The following is a 16585-nucleotide window of genomic DNA, read 5'->3' on the forward strand; positions in this document are numbered from 1 at the left end:
AAATGAGAAATATCAAAGGTTTATATGACGAGCATATTCAATTACGAATATTATTAGTTCGTCATCCACTTTTTATTTATACTGTTTTCCCACCGATTCATGTCCTTCTCCTTTTGTTATTAGCGGTATGAAATAAGTTCTAATGCCAAACTGCACCGACGTTGATCTTTTGAAGATACATGTTTATCAAGAACTAGGACATTCTATGTATAGAAAACACCAAGTGAAATCATCTTATCTTCAATATAGAAAAAGCAAAGGGTAGGAAACTAAATGTAAACATCTTGTACCACACTACCACTAGTCTAGCAATTTCATGCTTCTTGAGATTTCAGATAGTGATGATAACGTGAATTTTATTCTTTTTAAGTATATTGTTACCTGTAATTTTTTTCGTATTCACCTGTAATGCAGAAAAGCATAGTAAACATAGCAGGCAATAACTTTACTGTGTATGCTTCTTGTTCGTTCTGAAATGGATCTTCTTCCTTTTCCTTTTGTGCCAACTTCCGACGATGGTGTCTCGCCTTGGTGAATTAATGGGGATGAGAATATTTAAAAGGCAATTTCCGATGCTTTGCTTAATGAATTTTCAAGTATATATGCTATAAATAACAATTGGTCAAGAGTCTTAGAGTTGGATCTTTCTCATGGTAGAGTAGAGGCTTTCCTCTTACGATAATAATCTGGGTGAGGTGGGGGTAATAATTTAGGAGACACGATTGGTGCACTTATCGTCCATCATGGTATATGATTGTACATGGCTACATGCTGAGTCTTCAAATCTCCTAAAACTTGAATATTGGCCGTAGTAAATGTAACTTATATATGATGGGTTCAGGACAGTTACCCACCTAAGTTTACTTCAACATTTTATATATGATGGTAACATATAGTCTATTCTTTGATTGTCTCATGAGTAGGTAATATATTATTGGATAGAACCTTAGTAAGACCTGCTTAATTATATCATCCACACACAAAAAAGAAGAAGTAAGACCTACTTATATTTTGGGTTGTTATGTGAAACAACTATTCTTTTTTCTGAATTTGTAAGTCATCTCTAGACATATAATAGATTTTTTAATTTATTGTTGAAATTATTTCGATGAACATTGAATGTGAAAACAAACGAACAATTGTCAACGAATTTAGTTGTTGTTTGGAAAAATTTCACAATGTGTCAATATCACTATAAAGTTGTTGGAAAATATACATAAGTCAATTTTTATCTTAATGACAACATCATTAATTGTGAAAAGACTTCCCTACAAGCGAAATGAAGACTTTTCAACAACTTCAATTACCATCAGGAATGATTTCACTATATCCTAATGGCATTTTAAATTCATTGTGAAAGATTTATTTTATTATAACACCTCTAGTTGTTATTGAGAAAAGTTTCTTTATATATTTTTTTTAAAAATTAATTATTTTAAAAAACTTAATACAACCACATTGAAACAATCTGAGTGTGTGTGTTTTTTAAAATAATTAATTTTAAAAAAATATATATAAAGAAACAATCTGAGTGTGTGTGTTTGGATGAGGGAATTTAAAATTTTGAAAAATTTAAAATTTTAAAAATTTTAAATACTTCAATTGAAATTCTTTTACCTCAGCCGTGTGATAGGCAGCGACGGCTATTCCCCTAACTGGCGGATGCAATTCTACATGTCCCCCTACGTCCGCAATCGATCGACACTTTGCGAGCTTAGACGATATTTCTTGAAGAAGGGAATCATCGGCGTGAGGGGAGAGTTGCGAGTTCAAAAACGATATTTCAGGAACTTTCATGTGGAAGAGAGGATGAAAAATACGCAAACATTTTGCAAGGTTCTTCTATCAAAAAGAGAATTTCAATTTATTACCTTTTATATGGAAATTAAATTTTTACATTTTTAGTTGTTTAAAATTCTGTTTTAAAATTTCAAAAATTTAAATTCTTTCATAAAAAAAATATTAAAACAATGAATTTTGGATAAAAAAATTTAAATTCTCTGATAAATTATTTTCCTCAATTAAAATTCCTTATTCAGACGCAATCTAAAAGTTCAAATCTCGGTTAATAAAGATGCTTACATTTAATATTCCATTGCGTTTCAAACATAATTATCTCTTGAATTATAATAATACTTGTAAAAGAAAGTCTATTGAAGTTAAAAAAAAAACTTGGCAAAATTAAACTTTCAAATAAATATAAAAATCAGTAAACTTGTGACTTATAAATACTATACTCGTTCTCTTTTAATAGTGTAAATATAACATGAATTATATTAACTTTAGACATGCAACAATTAACTCACGAGATAAGAAATTCATGCTCTGAATTAATTCTTTTTACTATATTTGTAATATATTTTTAGAATGTATTTATTGTCTCTTGCTTTTTTAAAAAAAAATCCATGCAATCTAAATTTAGGTTTGAATTTACAACTAAAAATTGACAAAACTTAAAAACTATCTTCAATCAAAATTAACCACATAAAAAATAACACTATGTAGTGATATTTCAATTTTAAAATACAACACTTGATTAATTTTAATTAAAAACAATACTATAAATATTTGTTATGTTATATCTAGATTCTGTCTCTCAAACAAAAATTCTACATGCGATGGGTCATTGAGAAGAGACCTGTGTCATTTTTGGGCAGGAGCCTGTTATGTTAGTCTTGGGCTTGACCCATTTTACGATATCAGTTTTTTCGGATCTTGCTATATACACACATTTTACTAAGTACACTCCATACCACCAATTTTACCTTCTTTATTAAAAAAGTACACCCCTTTTGCTTTCCATAAATGTATTTCTGGAATTATATATAACTATTTTAGAAATGTATCTCTAGAACTATGATTTATATTTTGGGAGATATACTTCTCGAGTAAGTATATATATTTTTAATAAAATATCAGTTAAGAATTAAGATGATTTACCAGAAATAAAAAAAATGATAAACACTTATCTTATATTCAAGTTTTTAGTCTTATTTTCATTTTATCATTAGTATTGTTTAAAATATTCATCTTATCTTTATTATTCTTTAAATCCTAATTTTAAACCATCTTCACCATATATTCATTATATAATATTGCATTTTCATCATTATTATATAATATTTTGTGATTTCCTTCATTTGATAATATTTTTTAAGGTACATTCATTGCTAACTTTATGTGACACTGAATTGTTGACGTAAACTTGGATTAGAAAATGAATATAAACACACTTAAAGAAAAGAAACCATTGTCAAAAGCTTTGTTTTGTACTTAAGGTGTTTAATATATGAAGTTAGTGATGAATGTACCCAGAAATTTAGTGTCACATGAAGAAAAACACAAAATATTGTATAATAATGATAAAAACACAATATTATATAATGAATATATGATGAAAATAATTTAAATTTGGGATTTAAAGAATAATAATGATGGGATGAAAATAAGACTAACGAACATGAGTATAAAATAAACGTTTATCATCTCTTTTTCTATTTCTCGCCAACCACCTTAATTCTTAAGTGATATTTTATTAAAAATATATACTTATTTTGGAAGTATATTTCGAAAACCATGAATCATAGTTTGGGCAATACATTTTTGGAATAAGTATATATAATTCTGGAAAGACATCTTCAAAAGCAAAATGGGTGTACTTCTTTAAGAAAAATGGTATAAGGAGGGTGTGAGGGTGTACTTAGGAAGAAGAGGTGTAAGTAGCTAGAAGTTTTTTTTATTCAACTTTTTTTTGGTTTTTGTTATTCTTCTCATTTTTTTTTCGGTGATTGACGGTTAGCATAAAACCAAAAGCTTATAAATTTCGCAGGAATTTACATAGCATGTCGGAAACTAAGGGAATGGTGCCTTGGGAATTAGAATGGCTCTCCTCGGATCAAACATAACAAGCGAAGTACGCATCGCTCTTCTTTTTCTCTTATTTATATTTCCTCATTTTTTTATTTAATTTTTCTTCATTTAGGGTTTTGATTCTGCATCCTACCCAAATTCTACATTTCAATTTGTACTTCTTAATATTGATTGCAATTAAACACGCTTTTTATTGTTTTCTCATATAAAAGAACTATTGAAATTATCTCAGGTATCATTGCCCAGAATTTTTTTTGTCTGTCATGTGTGCTTAGATTGATGTGTGAGCTATTTGGTGCAGGTTGGACTCCGATTGCTCCTTTGTCCACTTGGTTCCAACGTTGTAATTAGAACAGCATGGTCAGAAATTTTCATTTTACTATTAACAGTTATGATTTTAAGGATGTTTGTGGTTAAATTTGTTATTTAGCTATTGATCTTCTGTTTTTGCAGCTGTACTGTCGGAGTTGCTATGCCTGTGTACACTACGTTCAAGGCAATAGAAAGTAAAGATCAAGATGCTCAACATAGGTGTCTTCTCTACTGGGCAGGTGCGAATTTTCCTAACTTCTTCATTTTCTTTTTTGATCTCTTTTCACCAACCCTTGTTTTAGAGACTAATAGATAGATGAAAAAGAGAAACTATGTCAAGTGATTACAACATTTTGATTGATGGGGTGGCTATCTGACACGGCAGTGGTGTACCCAGCTCTCTTTTTTGGGGAGAAGCTACCTGGGGTGACTACATTGCCAATGAGTGGGGAGGTTTAATGGAGTCTTTTATATGAGATAGTGGGGAGAGTGAGAGTTTTACTCTCTAAGGCGTGTATTCTAATTTACAATATAGGAGTAGATTTGTTCCAATAATCCAAATATCCAATTGTTACATTTGCCTCCTAGATAGATTAATACAATTATATCAATTTATCCCCCTGCTTTTTTATGCATCTTTCTGTACGTTGGACTTGCTGTCATGAAACATTTGTTCCTGAGCATCTTTAGGTGTTGCAAGAAGAATGTAGGAACCACATATTGGCCCAACCCAACATACTAATTGATTTATCAGAAGATGAAAATTAGATCATAAAACTGAGGTGCAATTCCTACCCTCAAGTATTACAGTTTCCTACAGCCAACACACCACTTCCTATTCTGATAGCTGATAACAAGTCCCTAATGTTCTAACCAAGTTTGTCGAAATCAAGTTTCAACGTTGGAATGGAAGGAGGGTGTATGATCATTGGATCGTATCATGAATTTTAAGTTTAAACTAAAATGAAAAACTACATTGAAACACATGCGCAAATACACACACATGCATAAAACATAACATAGATAAGAAACCTAATAACACAGCAGCCCAACAACAGAGCACGTGGCAGCAACATAGTAACAGCACAAAGAAGCAACACAACCAAAGAAGAAAAAAGGGATGGGCAATAGTGTGCTGTTGGAATGAAAGAAGCACAAGGGAATGAACTGAAGCAGAAACAGTGAGGAAAGAGGGAATAGTGTGTTGTCAGTTATGAAAGAGAAGGATTTCAATGGTTAGGAAAGGATTGGGCACTAGGGAAGAGAGGGGGAACCAGAAGCCATAGGCAGAGATAATCATGGCCTAGGCAGAGATAGTCAAATATGCAGAATTTTTTTCCCATACTGAACCGGATTGCATGACCCAACCTACCCAAATTCACATCAATGGTACATTTTTTTTTTTGCATTGCTCCAAAGATACAATGCTTTGGAGTGACAATCCAGATCGCTCCATATGCCTGTGATCCTGCTTGACATGCAACTTGTCGGAGAGGAAAAAACTTGTTGGATTATGGATTGAATGATCCAACGGGTCGGCACACAAGTTTGACAATTCTGGTCCTAACATGCTCAACCCCCCACCTCCAAATACAATTCATGTTTTCAATCGCTTTGCATTACCATGATTAAGCATAAAGCATATTGTTTTACATTAATTATGAAGTTTTTTCTCCATTTTTATTTTTGCAGCCTATGGTTCATTCAGCCTTGTTGAAGTGTTCACAGACAAGCTTATTTCTTGGTATAGTTTGATCACATGCTAATCCATTATGTTGGTTGTATGGTACACTATTCTCTTGTTAACAAGAATATCTCCCTTTTTTTGTTGTTATTTTTTTATGGCTGTTGGTATCTTTTTCATCTGGATTACTAATTATTGCAGACTCACGGTGAACTAAATCACATGTAATTTTAATGGTTTTTTCAGGTGTCCTATGTACTATCACCTGAAGTTTGCATTTCTTGTTTGGCTTCAACTTCCAACTACCAGTGTGAGTTCCATAAAGACTTAGAATTAGGTTGACTCTATAATGATGTTTTTGACCCATCTGTAACTGTTTTTTTCCTTTCATGTCCCTTCCTTGTGCCATTTCTCTTCTTAGTTCTTACTTTTTTTTCTTTCGTCTCCTTTTTCTTTTACCATGATTTGATCATAGTATCTTCGTAGTTGAAACAAATCTGCAATTCTTATATAAGCATATTAACTTCTTTGCCACAGTTGAAACTTGAGAATTTCATCAGTTTCTTCTGCTTGACATGTGTTGTTTTTTTCTTGGCAAATGAGAGCATTCTGATTTGGAGACAAATATAGACAGCTAATATGCAAAATTATTGAATTGCATGTGGAGTTGGGCAGAAAGGTTTTGACATGAAACTGCATAAATCTAGGTGTAAATCTAATCCTGTAAACTATTATAGGGGTGTGAATTTGGGTACATGTACAAAGTTCAATCTTTTTGTTCAAATACCTCGTGATTCTCCCAGGAATTCCCCCTTTTAAGTTATTAGCAATTTTTTTATCCACCATCTTCCTATTTTGCATTTGCTTTTTGTTATTTATATCACTAAACTGTCTTCCTTGTTTATACATTTTATGGTTGGCAATTTGTCTGTTTAATGCCTCAACACTGTTCTTTCATTTTGCTGATAAACTACTTTGGTTCAAACAGGGAGCAAAACAAATATATGCAAACCACTTGCGCCCCTTTTTGTCGAGGCATCAAGCACGAGTTGATCAAGTCTTGGGTTTTGCATATTGTGAAGTGGTATGTCTGGTACATTGCCTTTTGACTTTATGAAGAAGAATCTTGTGATCCCATCAAAGATGGGAAAATCCAGAAATAGCCTTGTTGTGATCCCATCAAAGTACTTTTTTTATTAAAATAAGTTTTTTTTTGCTTGTTCGATTTGTTTGTTTAAACTGTTTTCTTTTTCTTTTAAAAAAACAGTTTTCTGCTTTTTTTAAGTAGCAAATCTTAGTTGCATCTTAAAAAACACTTTCTTTAGAATCACTTTTTTAAGATTAAACAAACTGTCCCATTGATTGGTATTTAGCTGGTAGAGGGGAAGCATTTTCTGACTCCACTTTTAATTATAGCGATATTTTTTCACCTTTTGTGAAACAGCTGTATTTAACAGTGGAATTTGACTTGTTAAACATGCAGATAAAACTTGTCAGTTCATACCAAGCAGAGATCCAGTTTGTCAGGAGCATGGTAGTAAAGATAACTGGATCAGGTGAAATATTAAGTTTCTGCCCCCTGCAATTGATACTGCTCATTGCGCATATATGTTACTAAACTGCAAATTGAATTTGTTTGTGGGTCAGCGGATCAAATGTTGAGAGGCAATGCTGAATCAGATAATAGATCGCCGCAACATAGTTCACCCGAAGACCCTGCCTCTGATGCTGAAACGGACCAAAACCACAATCACTGATGAGTGCTAGTGCCCTTGGACTGCGTGGAATAAGAGAGACTAGACTTCTGTTGTTTTCTACAAATGTTATTTTTTTAATTAGCGTTTTTAAGGTAATCAATATTAGAAATCTTGTATTTTTCAATTTTTTTATGATAAAAGAGTGATAGTGTTGTTTAGTGTCTTAAAGGTGTATCTTTATAGCTCAATTGATTGAGCAAAATGCTTGAGTTGTTACAAATTCTCTTGAATCTTTGATCCTACATATAAAATTAGTTTCATTTTTTTTGGGTTTATAAAAAAGTGTCTTAAAGTAATAGTTAAAGAATTAAAAATCAATTTTCTATTATTTAGTATAACATTTAATGCTATTAATGCGGCTTTACTGTGATTTTCAATAACTTATATATATATTAACAAACGTTTTCCTAGCGTTAAGAATTGCTGTGCCCATTGAGATGAAACTTGCCTCAATAATGCTATTAATGCGGCTTCAGTGGATGACGTCGACTAACTTCGTTTAGAAACCCCACATTTTCCATCAGCTCAAATATAAATTGGTAGAACAAACACATGGTTCCATGGTTACCTCTTACAAGGTGCTCGGAAATTAAAGCGGCATGTAAACATCAGCAGAAGTTGAGAAAGTGAAACTACTGAACACCGAACAGAAGTGCCCAATTAGCATAAAATCATCTATTCATCGGCACAAGTAAATACTAAAAATATGGGATTTCTTTGAACACTATCTGGCTTCTGAATATGCCAAGCCAATGCCCTTCCAGAAGCTCGACCCAATGGCAAGCACTATCCTCAACTTACGATCATGGGATGATTCATGATTACGATTTTTTCAAGATTTTGACCAAACCCCGAATTGGAGAAATATGCACCGTCATATCTGAAGAAGGCACAACACACAATCCTTGGTCCAAGACCTACTTCTGGAGTTACATTGTGACTGGAACAGTCTCTTCGATACAATCTTTATTATCACTGAATTGCATGTAAGTCTCGATAAATAATGTAGGCCAAGGTTATTTACTATATAACCTACATATAAAAATCTGCCCAATAAAAGTGTTGAAAAAAATATTTTGCTATAATTTGTTTTACAATACTAAACGGGCAAAACATAAGGGGAGTGACAATTAAGGGTTAATGGTAAAAATAGTAAACCAAGGAAAAAAATTATATCCTATGCTCAATTTCGCCATTGATAAAATTTCAGCTGCAAATTCGTGTCTTTTGGGAGTTGATAATTTTTCGCCGTTGCTTTGGCATGATAATAAGAAGCTGATTCATTCAAGATTAGCAATTGCTTCTGAACCACACATTCGTTCTAACTCTTCCTGTAGACAGCAATTATTGTCAAACGATACAATTTGAGTTTGTAACAAGACAACCTGGACTTTGCATAGTGTAACAAAGTGCTAAACTGCTAATGCTTCTGGAAGCAGAATGGTCAGAGAAATTACCTTGATGGAATCATTTTCAGATGTAAGTTTCTTGCATTCTTCAGATACTCTCTGAAGCTCTTCTCTGAGAATTCGATTCTCACTTCTCAGAGACTCCACCCTCTTTTGTAACTCTTCACACTCAGCCTGGTTGGAGCAAGAAATACAGAACACATCAAAATGTTGTAAAATGTAGCATTGAATATAGTCAAATAAAACCAGCTTTCCGGCCTCCAAATATCAAGCAATTAAAGAAGGGACTAAGGAGCATGAAGTAGATTTTCCAAAGTACCTGCTTGCGTAGCCTTGACCTCCTAGCAGACTCCCTATTAGACTGTTTCCTTTTCTGTTTCTTTAGTTCACGATCGTCCTAAAAAGTAAAAAAAATCATAGGGGAAGGGAAAAGGAAAGTAAAGCTCAGCAAGGGTAAAGGAACTAAAGAATGCAAAGTTGCAACATAATAATGAACGTCAGTCTATGGGAAATACTTAGTATCAGCAAAACGAAAATGTTTTTCTTACCTATTAAAATAACCATGAAAATGATAAATGTTAACTATGAAAAAAAAATGTAATACATGCTTTGAACAATCTTTAAGAAAATCTAATCAAGGAATCATACTTGTATCCATTGTTCACCAAGCGGGACTTCACGTCCCATTATGGTTGGAGGAGTAACAGCTTCTGAGGCAGAAGACTGATTATGTCTCATTTTTGCAGCTTCGGCACCAGCAGGAGATGCGTCCCACAAGTCCATTCCAATATTAAGACTAGTTGGAGACATTGAGACAGCGGGATTTCCAGGTACTGAAGAATGAGGAATGGTGCTCACAGAATTCTTCCGTGCATTGGCTCCTGAAAAGGTTCACGCAAACACAAAATTTTTTGAGCAACCACGAAAAAGAAAGATAATCATGAATAATGTTGCAGCATACCATCAACAAGCATTTGGTCAAAACTCCCTTTCTTGTTTGTAGCTGATTCCTACAATGAAATACAACTCATGAGATTGCAAGAAACAGATTAAGTACTTTTGCTGAGAAAATTGAAGTAACAGAAAAAGTTAGTATAAATGATGAGTGGATCAAGTATATTTTAGGAAGGATATTAATATTTAGTAATTTACTTTAAACAATTTAGAGCAGAAGTACTGATGCTAAACAGTACACCTGTTGGTCAGTATTCTCATCACTAGCATCTGAAGATCCCTCTGAACCACTTTCAGCACTGTTAATGAAATTTTGTAAATAGTGGATATTAAGGAAGCAAAGTGAGGAGAAAGAAGTCTCAGAAAGATCTAAAATTGACCAGTGGCTTGCCAAACCTTTGTGAGACACCATCATTTCCAGAACCTGAGCCTGCCTTTCCATTGTCTCCTGCTTTGGAACCACTGTTTGTAGACACACCCTTCGAACTTTTGGCAGAAACCCGATCTTTTCCATCAGACTCCTTTCCTAATAACTCTGTACCATTCTGTGTGGTGCTTGGGGTCTACCAAAACAATGAAAAAGGCCAAAAGAACAAAAGCAAAGATTATAAATGAAATGCCAAACAATAACATACCTAAATAAAGTTGCTTAGGAACGTGTGAATTCAATTCATCTTGTATAAGCAAATGACAGAATTCACATTTTTCTGCCAAGGGGTTGAGGGGTAAAGGGATTAGAATGAGTAAGTTGGATACCGTTGCCATGCTTGGATGAGCATAGACATTCCCAGGAGGATATATAGCTGGATATGGAACAGGAGTACCATATGGTGGAATTAGAGGCTGCTGAAAAAAATAGAAAAAACGTGTCAACAGAACTTTCTCTACCAGAATGTGCAAAAATATATCACCAATGAAATATGTTGTTGACCTGGCTTCCCCACAAATAAGGATGGGGAGTTGGGGAAGCAACAGTTGAGGCAAAAAATGCACGTGGTGTGACTCCAGGAGCATAGTAAGCCTAAATAAACAAGCAGACATTTAGATACTAGAAATTTTTATATGTTGAAGAACTTTCACAGATACAAAAGTCTGTAATCTGTATCACATTTTCCACTAACCTGCACCGAGCTTGACCAATCAGGATATGAAGGTGCCAGTGGTATCTACAGTTAATATTTAAAAGAAATGATTAGGACTTAAAAGGACTAGAAGAAAGAAAAAAAAATGTGAAGAGAAATAGTAACCTGAGTAGAAGAAGTAGAAGATGGTTTAGAAACTTTAGCTGTGCTTTCTTCATCAGTTCCCATCCAGATCAGCTCAGAAAAACTGCCTTGAAATCAGATTAAGTTCTGATAATTGTTTAGGTCATATATCACCTTCAACAAGTACGCATGCCAGACAACGTACTGAATAAAGAAATATAAAATTACATGTCACTAAAAGCATTCAGTACGTTTTAAGCTTCTTATTTTATGGAATCGTTTTAAGCTATTTATTCTCCTGAAATATGTATTACTATAATTAAACATTTCTTTTACAACTAAACAAATTAATATAATCAATGAAGGTCAAAACTGACCCTTCTCTTGATGAGATTTGAATTAAGGATCTATAGCATCTCACTAGCTGGTCCTTTACTCTAGATAAAACTAAAGCAATAACTCTTAATCCGAAAGATTGACACTCTTGGTCATAAGATGAATATCCTTACTTCAAATATGGAAAAACTGGCAGATTACCTAAACAACAAAACACATGAAGTGATCAAGTCTGATAATTCAACTTAGTTATTGCTTGGGATTGATGTTTGATGATCAAACACATTTAAACTTTTATCTACCAGAAACTTATTGCAATAAACAAATAGCAAAGAAAGGAATTTTTTAACAGAATGAATTTTCAAATATAAAGTGAGAAGATGAAGCATTATTTTCAATTCTGGAAACTAAGTTCAGTAACTTTTATTAATGATTAAAGCATTAAAAAATATAAAAAAAATAAAATTACAAAATCTCAATGACTTGTAATATTGAGCCTCACACGAAGTGGTTATCCTTTATATATAATCGTTGATTAGCAAATAGACAAGAGATAGCTTACCCGTAGCTATATTTTATCATGCAACACATGGTATGTTTAGAGTCCGATTCACACAAGGATAAAGTGAAAAGAGACAAGGAGGCAATGTATTTATGTTCTAGAAATTTTTCTTATTACAGATGTAAATATGTGGATGATTGTATTCACATATACAGGTGCAATTTCCGGTGATGCTATTTTGGGTTTATAATTGATTGTATTTTACTTTCCGGTGATGCTATTTTGGGTTTATAATTGATTGTATTTTACCAGGACAATCGTGCGTCAAGTCATCTCATGAGTAGTCTATTCTAATGAGATGAATTGCAAGCTTGGGCATTCTTACATAGCGAAATATCATGATTAAAACACGGTTTGTCTTGAGGGACTTCTATGATACCCCTATTTAAATGGCATATATTTTGAGACTAAAGTACTTTTGTCTATGGATCAAAACCCTATTTTTTTTTCATTTTACTTTTATTCGTTGAATTTGTATTAAAATACGAGCACAATTAAGGGGGTAAATGATTCGGATTGGGTTGAATTTTATTTATTTTTCTACTCAATTGGATTGGATTAGATTGGGTATATCTTTTTTTATTGTCAATCTAATCATTTAATTGGAGTGGATTAGGTTGGTTATCAGGTTTGACCATTAGAAAATTACTACTTCTTTAAGTTTTAGAAAAAAAAAATCCTCAAATTCAAAAATAATAAGGATATTTTTTTTTTACATAATAGTAAGGATATTTTCAAAAATCAATATTCATAATACATTGTATTATTCACATGGTAAACTGAAAAAAAAAACGGTAAATATAGACTGACAATATTATTCATAAAAAAATATATTATCTTAAAATAAATAAAAAAATAAACTCCAAAATAATATATTACCTTAAGACAAAAATATATTACCTCGAGAGTATGTGCTTAGTTTTAGGATTTTTATATTAGTAATTTAATTGTATACGGATTGAATTGGATTAAGTTAAGTTTTTGTTGAATCCAAAACTCCAAATTCGTCCCCCAATCTAATTTTAATTGGGTTTATTAAACTAAAATCAATCCAATCTAATAAATTTAATTAAGTAAGATTGAATTAGACAAGTTAACCTAATTAAGTAAGATTGAATTAAACAAGTTAACCGACTAGGTACAATCTAGTTACACCCCTTTACACAACACTTCTAACTTTAAACCAAACATTACTTAATCAAATCAACATCACATGCCTTTTTATTTAAACTTGCTTATGAAAAAACATGCAAGATTAACGATACTTCAAATTAAGATGTACACCACTTATTAAAGTCCTATATAAACCTCCAAACACTATTACTACATACCTACCACCCATTGAGGTGATATATGCATGTGGAATTAATAGGAATAAGACGCCCTACCAACCTTTACCATATCCTGCTGCTACTGTTTTGAACTTGTGCATTGGGCTGATTTTTAATAATATTTATTTGCCTAAAAAAACTATTTTGGACCGTTGTAACTTTCTTCCTTGAAAAATATTATTAACATCTTCATTTTTTAAATGCATTCTTTTTTATTAGAGTATATTCGGCAATCAGCACTTACATTAGAAATTGCATTTTTTATTATTGTATGACGCGTTCAAAAGTTATGTTAATAACATTTGTCTTCTTTATAAAGGAGGTATCATTTTGTACGACTATCAATTTGGGCAAGCCCAACACATTCGCCTAGTCTAATGTGAGCCAATATATTATTAGACGAGGCTGGGTTAGGCTAATTTTTTGATTCATTTGTTTTTCTATTCATAGGGCTAAGCTGGGTTAGGTTAATTTAATTGAGAACAAGAAACTTGTTAGTCCATCCTATCACTATATGGGGTATAGGTCAAATGGGTCAACATATAAGTTCACTCCTTTTTGAAATTTGGATTATTAAACTTTTCATTGATAAAAAAAAAAGCAATTTCAAGTTTTAAAATCTAAATTCAAGTTTTAACTAGTGCTTTGTTAATTTTATCCCATATCCAAATATAGGATATACGTGTGTGTATCCCTATCTATCATCAACCGAAGCTAAAGTAGGCTTTTCCTCCAGATTTAGGCGTTCTTACCCACTAGTATCTTATGTTTCAATATGTTCTTTTATATCAGGAAACAAACCAAATCCGGCTTTAGACTCCTTATTTCAAAGATAAATCGTGTTGAATTGTTGCTAAAGCCGTAAGAAATTGAGAATCGCATCAAACAAGAACCATGAAATGTTTTCTATTCTAATAATTAATATAGACTAATATTATAAGACAGTTATATTAAAGATTTATCACCAGATCTTATTTTATATGATCAAATTAAGTGAGTTTGTTAGACAACTAAATAACATGATATATGAACTTAAATAAATAAATGTCACTAACTCATTGGAGAATAATGAGAACCTTATTAGATTAACACGAATATAATTTTTCTTCTCCGCATCTCAAAAGTTATGAAGGTGCTATCTCTTGAGAAATGAAGAGGTTCTAATTGAGAAAAAATCATCATCGTCTATGATCTAATGGATAGTGCAAAAATTTTACAACAAATATCAAAGAACTTTAGATCAATAACCAACTTCGGATCGACATATTTTTATCTAATCCTTAATAATCAAACATTTTGGTAAATTATCTTAAATTATAAACCTATGAATCTTTAGCTTCCCCATAAGAAATAAAAATTAAAAATATTCCAACATGAGATTCTAACTTATCCAAGTATCTTTCTACTTTTTCCCGCTCACTTTTCTCATGCGGAAAGAATTGAAATAGAAACTAATTAAGAATTAATCAAGATATATTGATTAACATATGGCAGCAAACAGATTTAACAGCCAAGCAGCGAAATGTCACATTATAGAAAAATTGAAATTCTCCGAGAAAACAGAGTTTAGCTTCAATCTAAAGAGGAAAGTAAAAAAAAAAAAAGAGCAGTACAGCAAGTTCCTAAAACAAAATTGAAGCTGAAAAAGTTTGAGATCCCGAAATGGAGAAAACAAATTAAGGCAAGCACAACGGTGAACCATCACCGTCAGAGAAATATATAGTAGCAATTTGCAGAAAAATGAAGAGAGAGAGAGAGAGAGAGAGGGAGGGAGTGACCTGTTTCCATGGCGCAAAGAAAGTGGCTGAAAACGGTGAGGTGGAAGTCCAAGTGGAAGTGGGATAGATAAGGATGATTTGAAGTAAGTGTGTGCGGCTTTTGTTTTGTTGAAAGGAAGGAGCCAAAGACACAGAGGTTTCTGTTTTCAGGTCTTGTTTGGTACGCTATGAGAAACCAACACCAATGTTTGCGTGACACCTCGTGGAAGTTAGAATGAAACTACTTTAACTCAAATAGTTGAGTTGAGTGTGGGTTCGGTGCAACACGTGCGAGAAGGGGATTTCAGCTGTCCACGTCTTATTGGATTAGGTTTGCCCCATCGCGACTATCTATGTGCGTTTTATTTTATTAGAATTGATGATAAGATAACATTATTTATTTATTGATAAATACTAATTAATATTTTTAGGATATTGATTAAAAAATTCAAAAAATATTTTTATTAGAATATATAAATTACGCTGTTTATAATTTGTTTCGTATATTTTTTTAAATTTTTACAATATATATATATATATATATATATATATATATATTTTAATTTTTTAATCAATATCTTAAAAGTTTAAATTGTTTATTATTTACATATTTTTCCTTATAGTTTTTTTTGTTTTCATTAATTTAGCATGTGGCAATGAATGCCATGACAGTTGCTACACGCGCGCGCGCACTTTCTCTTTCTCTGCTATGCCTATTGTCCGGTACTTTGCCTCCGGTTTCCACTTGTTGTCTGCTATACTTTTGAATTTTTATGGCATTGCTGTCTGCCGCATGCCAAAGAAAATTCTCACCCGTATAAGCTCTCAAAAAGAAAAATATTTGATGAATACTCAAAATATTATTTAACAAAGAGAGAAGGAAAAAAATATAATAAGATTTATGAAGTCGCAAGAAAATTGTTAAAAAAAAAGAGATACTTCTATAATATTTAAAATAAAAGATGATTTATGTATTATTAGCTATCAAAATATCACTCGCTCTTTAAAAGAAAAAAGACAAAAAATACTATTATTCTCCAAAATACCGTGTAACGGTAACAAGTGTTTTCACACAGGTAAGATTGAGTTTAATGTACCCTGAATATTATCTTGCATTTAATTGGATGATTTGTACAGACATATACTTAGATAACCTTTGAAGTATTTTTACACTTTGAAGTAAACATTAGATACTTAGATTATCTTGCATTTATTCAAAAAAAATTATCTTGCAATTAATTGCATGATTTGTTCTGACATAATTTGTAATGGATACCTGCTACTTGAAACAAAATATTTAAAATTATTTTTTAAACTTTGAAGTAAACATAAAAATATCAGTTTTTGTCAAAATATACTATTCTTAATTTTCTTTTTTTTATAACAATAATTGAAATAAACGTACCAA

General features: G+C 32.0%; 2 protein-coding genes across 6 annotated transcripts; one reads left to right on the plus strand and one right to left on the minus strand.

Annotated features, from left to right (window-relative positions):
* The first annotated feature begins 3782 nt into the window (after positions 1-3782).
* On the plus strand, positions 3783-7898 carry LOC114420864 (HVA22-like protein k). Its single transcript, XM_028386585.1, has 8 exons — positions 3783-3913; positions 4172-4230; positions 4324-4421; positions 5875-5926; positions 6113-6176; positions 6855-6950; positions 7350-7422; positions 7514-7898. The coding sequence occupies exons 1-8, from the start codon at positions 3881-3883 to the stop codon at positions 7621-7623; spliced, it is 585 nt and encodes a 194-aa protein (XP_028242386.1). The 5' UTR covers positions 3783-3880; the 3' UTR covers positions 7624-7898.
* Positions 7899-8187: 289 nt separating this feature from the next.
* On the minus strand, positions 8188-15407 carry LOC114420875 (G-box-binding factor 1-like). 5 transcript variants are annotated; one of them, XM_028386610.1, is made up of 13 exons: positions 15199-15406; positions 11569-11728; positions 11234-11395; positions 11108-11152; positions 10918-11007; positions 10743-10832; positions 10383-10549; positions 10228-10285; positions 9994-10042; positions 9681-9913; positions 9352-9429; positions 9081-9206; positions 8188-8954 (listed from the first exon to the last, which is right to left on the minus strand). In XM_028386610.1, the coding sequence occupies exons 3-13, from the start codon at positions 11294-11296 to the stop codon at positions 8904-8906; spliced, it is 1050 nt and encodes a 349-aa protein (XP_028242411.1). In that variant the 5' UTR covers positions 11297-11395; positions 11569-11728; positions 15199-15406; the 3' UTR covers positions 8188-8903. The 5 variants fall into 5 exon arrangements, with proteins under 5 accessions (XP_028242411.1, XP_028242401.1, XP_028242416.1 ...); XM_028386600.1 differs by lacking the exon at positions 11569-11728 and having other exon boundaries at positions 10743-10829; positions 11234-11319; positions 15199-15407; XM_028386615.1 differs by lacking the exon at positions 11569-11728 and having other exon boundaries at positions 11234-11315.
* Positions 15408-16585: the final 1178 nt, after the last annotated feature.

This window comes from Glycine soja, chromosome 1 (assembly GCF_004193775.1).
Source record: "Glycine soja cultivar W05 chromosome 1, ASM419377v2, whole genome shotgun sequence".
Classification (NCBI taxonomy): domain Eukaryota; kingdom Viridiplantae; phylum Streptophyta; class Magnoliopsida; order Fabales; family Fabaceae; genus Glycine; species Glycine soja.

Bases quoted from the DNA above. Each gene is read 5' to 3' on its own strand.
- LOC114420864 (XM_028386585.1), top strand. From the start codon at position 3,881: ATGGCTCTCCTCGGATCAAACATAACAAGCGAA. The intron at 3,914-4,171 runs GTACGCATCGCT...TATTTGGTGCAG, and splicing joins GATCAAACATAACAAGCGAA to GTTGGACTCCGATTGCTCCT. The intron at 7,423-7,513 runs GTGAAATATTAA...TTTGTGGGTCAG, and splicing joins AGTAAAGATAACTGGATCAG to CGGATCAAATGTTGAGAGGC.
- LOC114420875 (XM_028386594.1), bottom strand. The intron at 10,286-10,382 runs GTTTGGCAAGCC...TTTCATTAACAG, and splicing joins AATGATGGTGTCTCACAAAG to TGCTGAAAGTGGTTCAGAGG. The intron at 8,955-9,080 runs GTAATTTCTCTG...TGCTGTCTACAG, and splicing joins CTGAAAATGATTCCATCAAG to GAAGAGTTAGAACGAATGTG.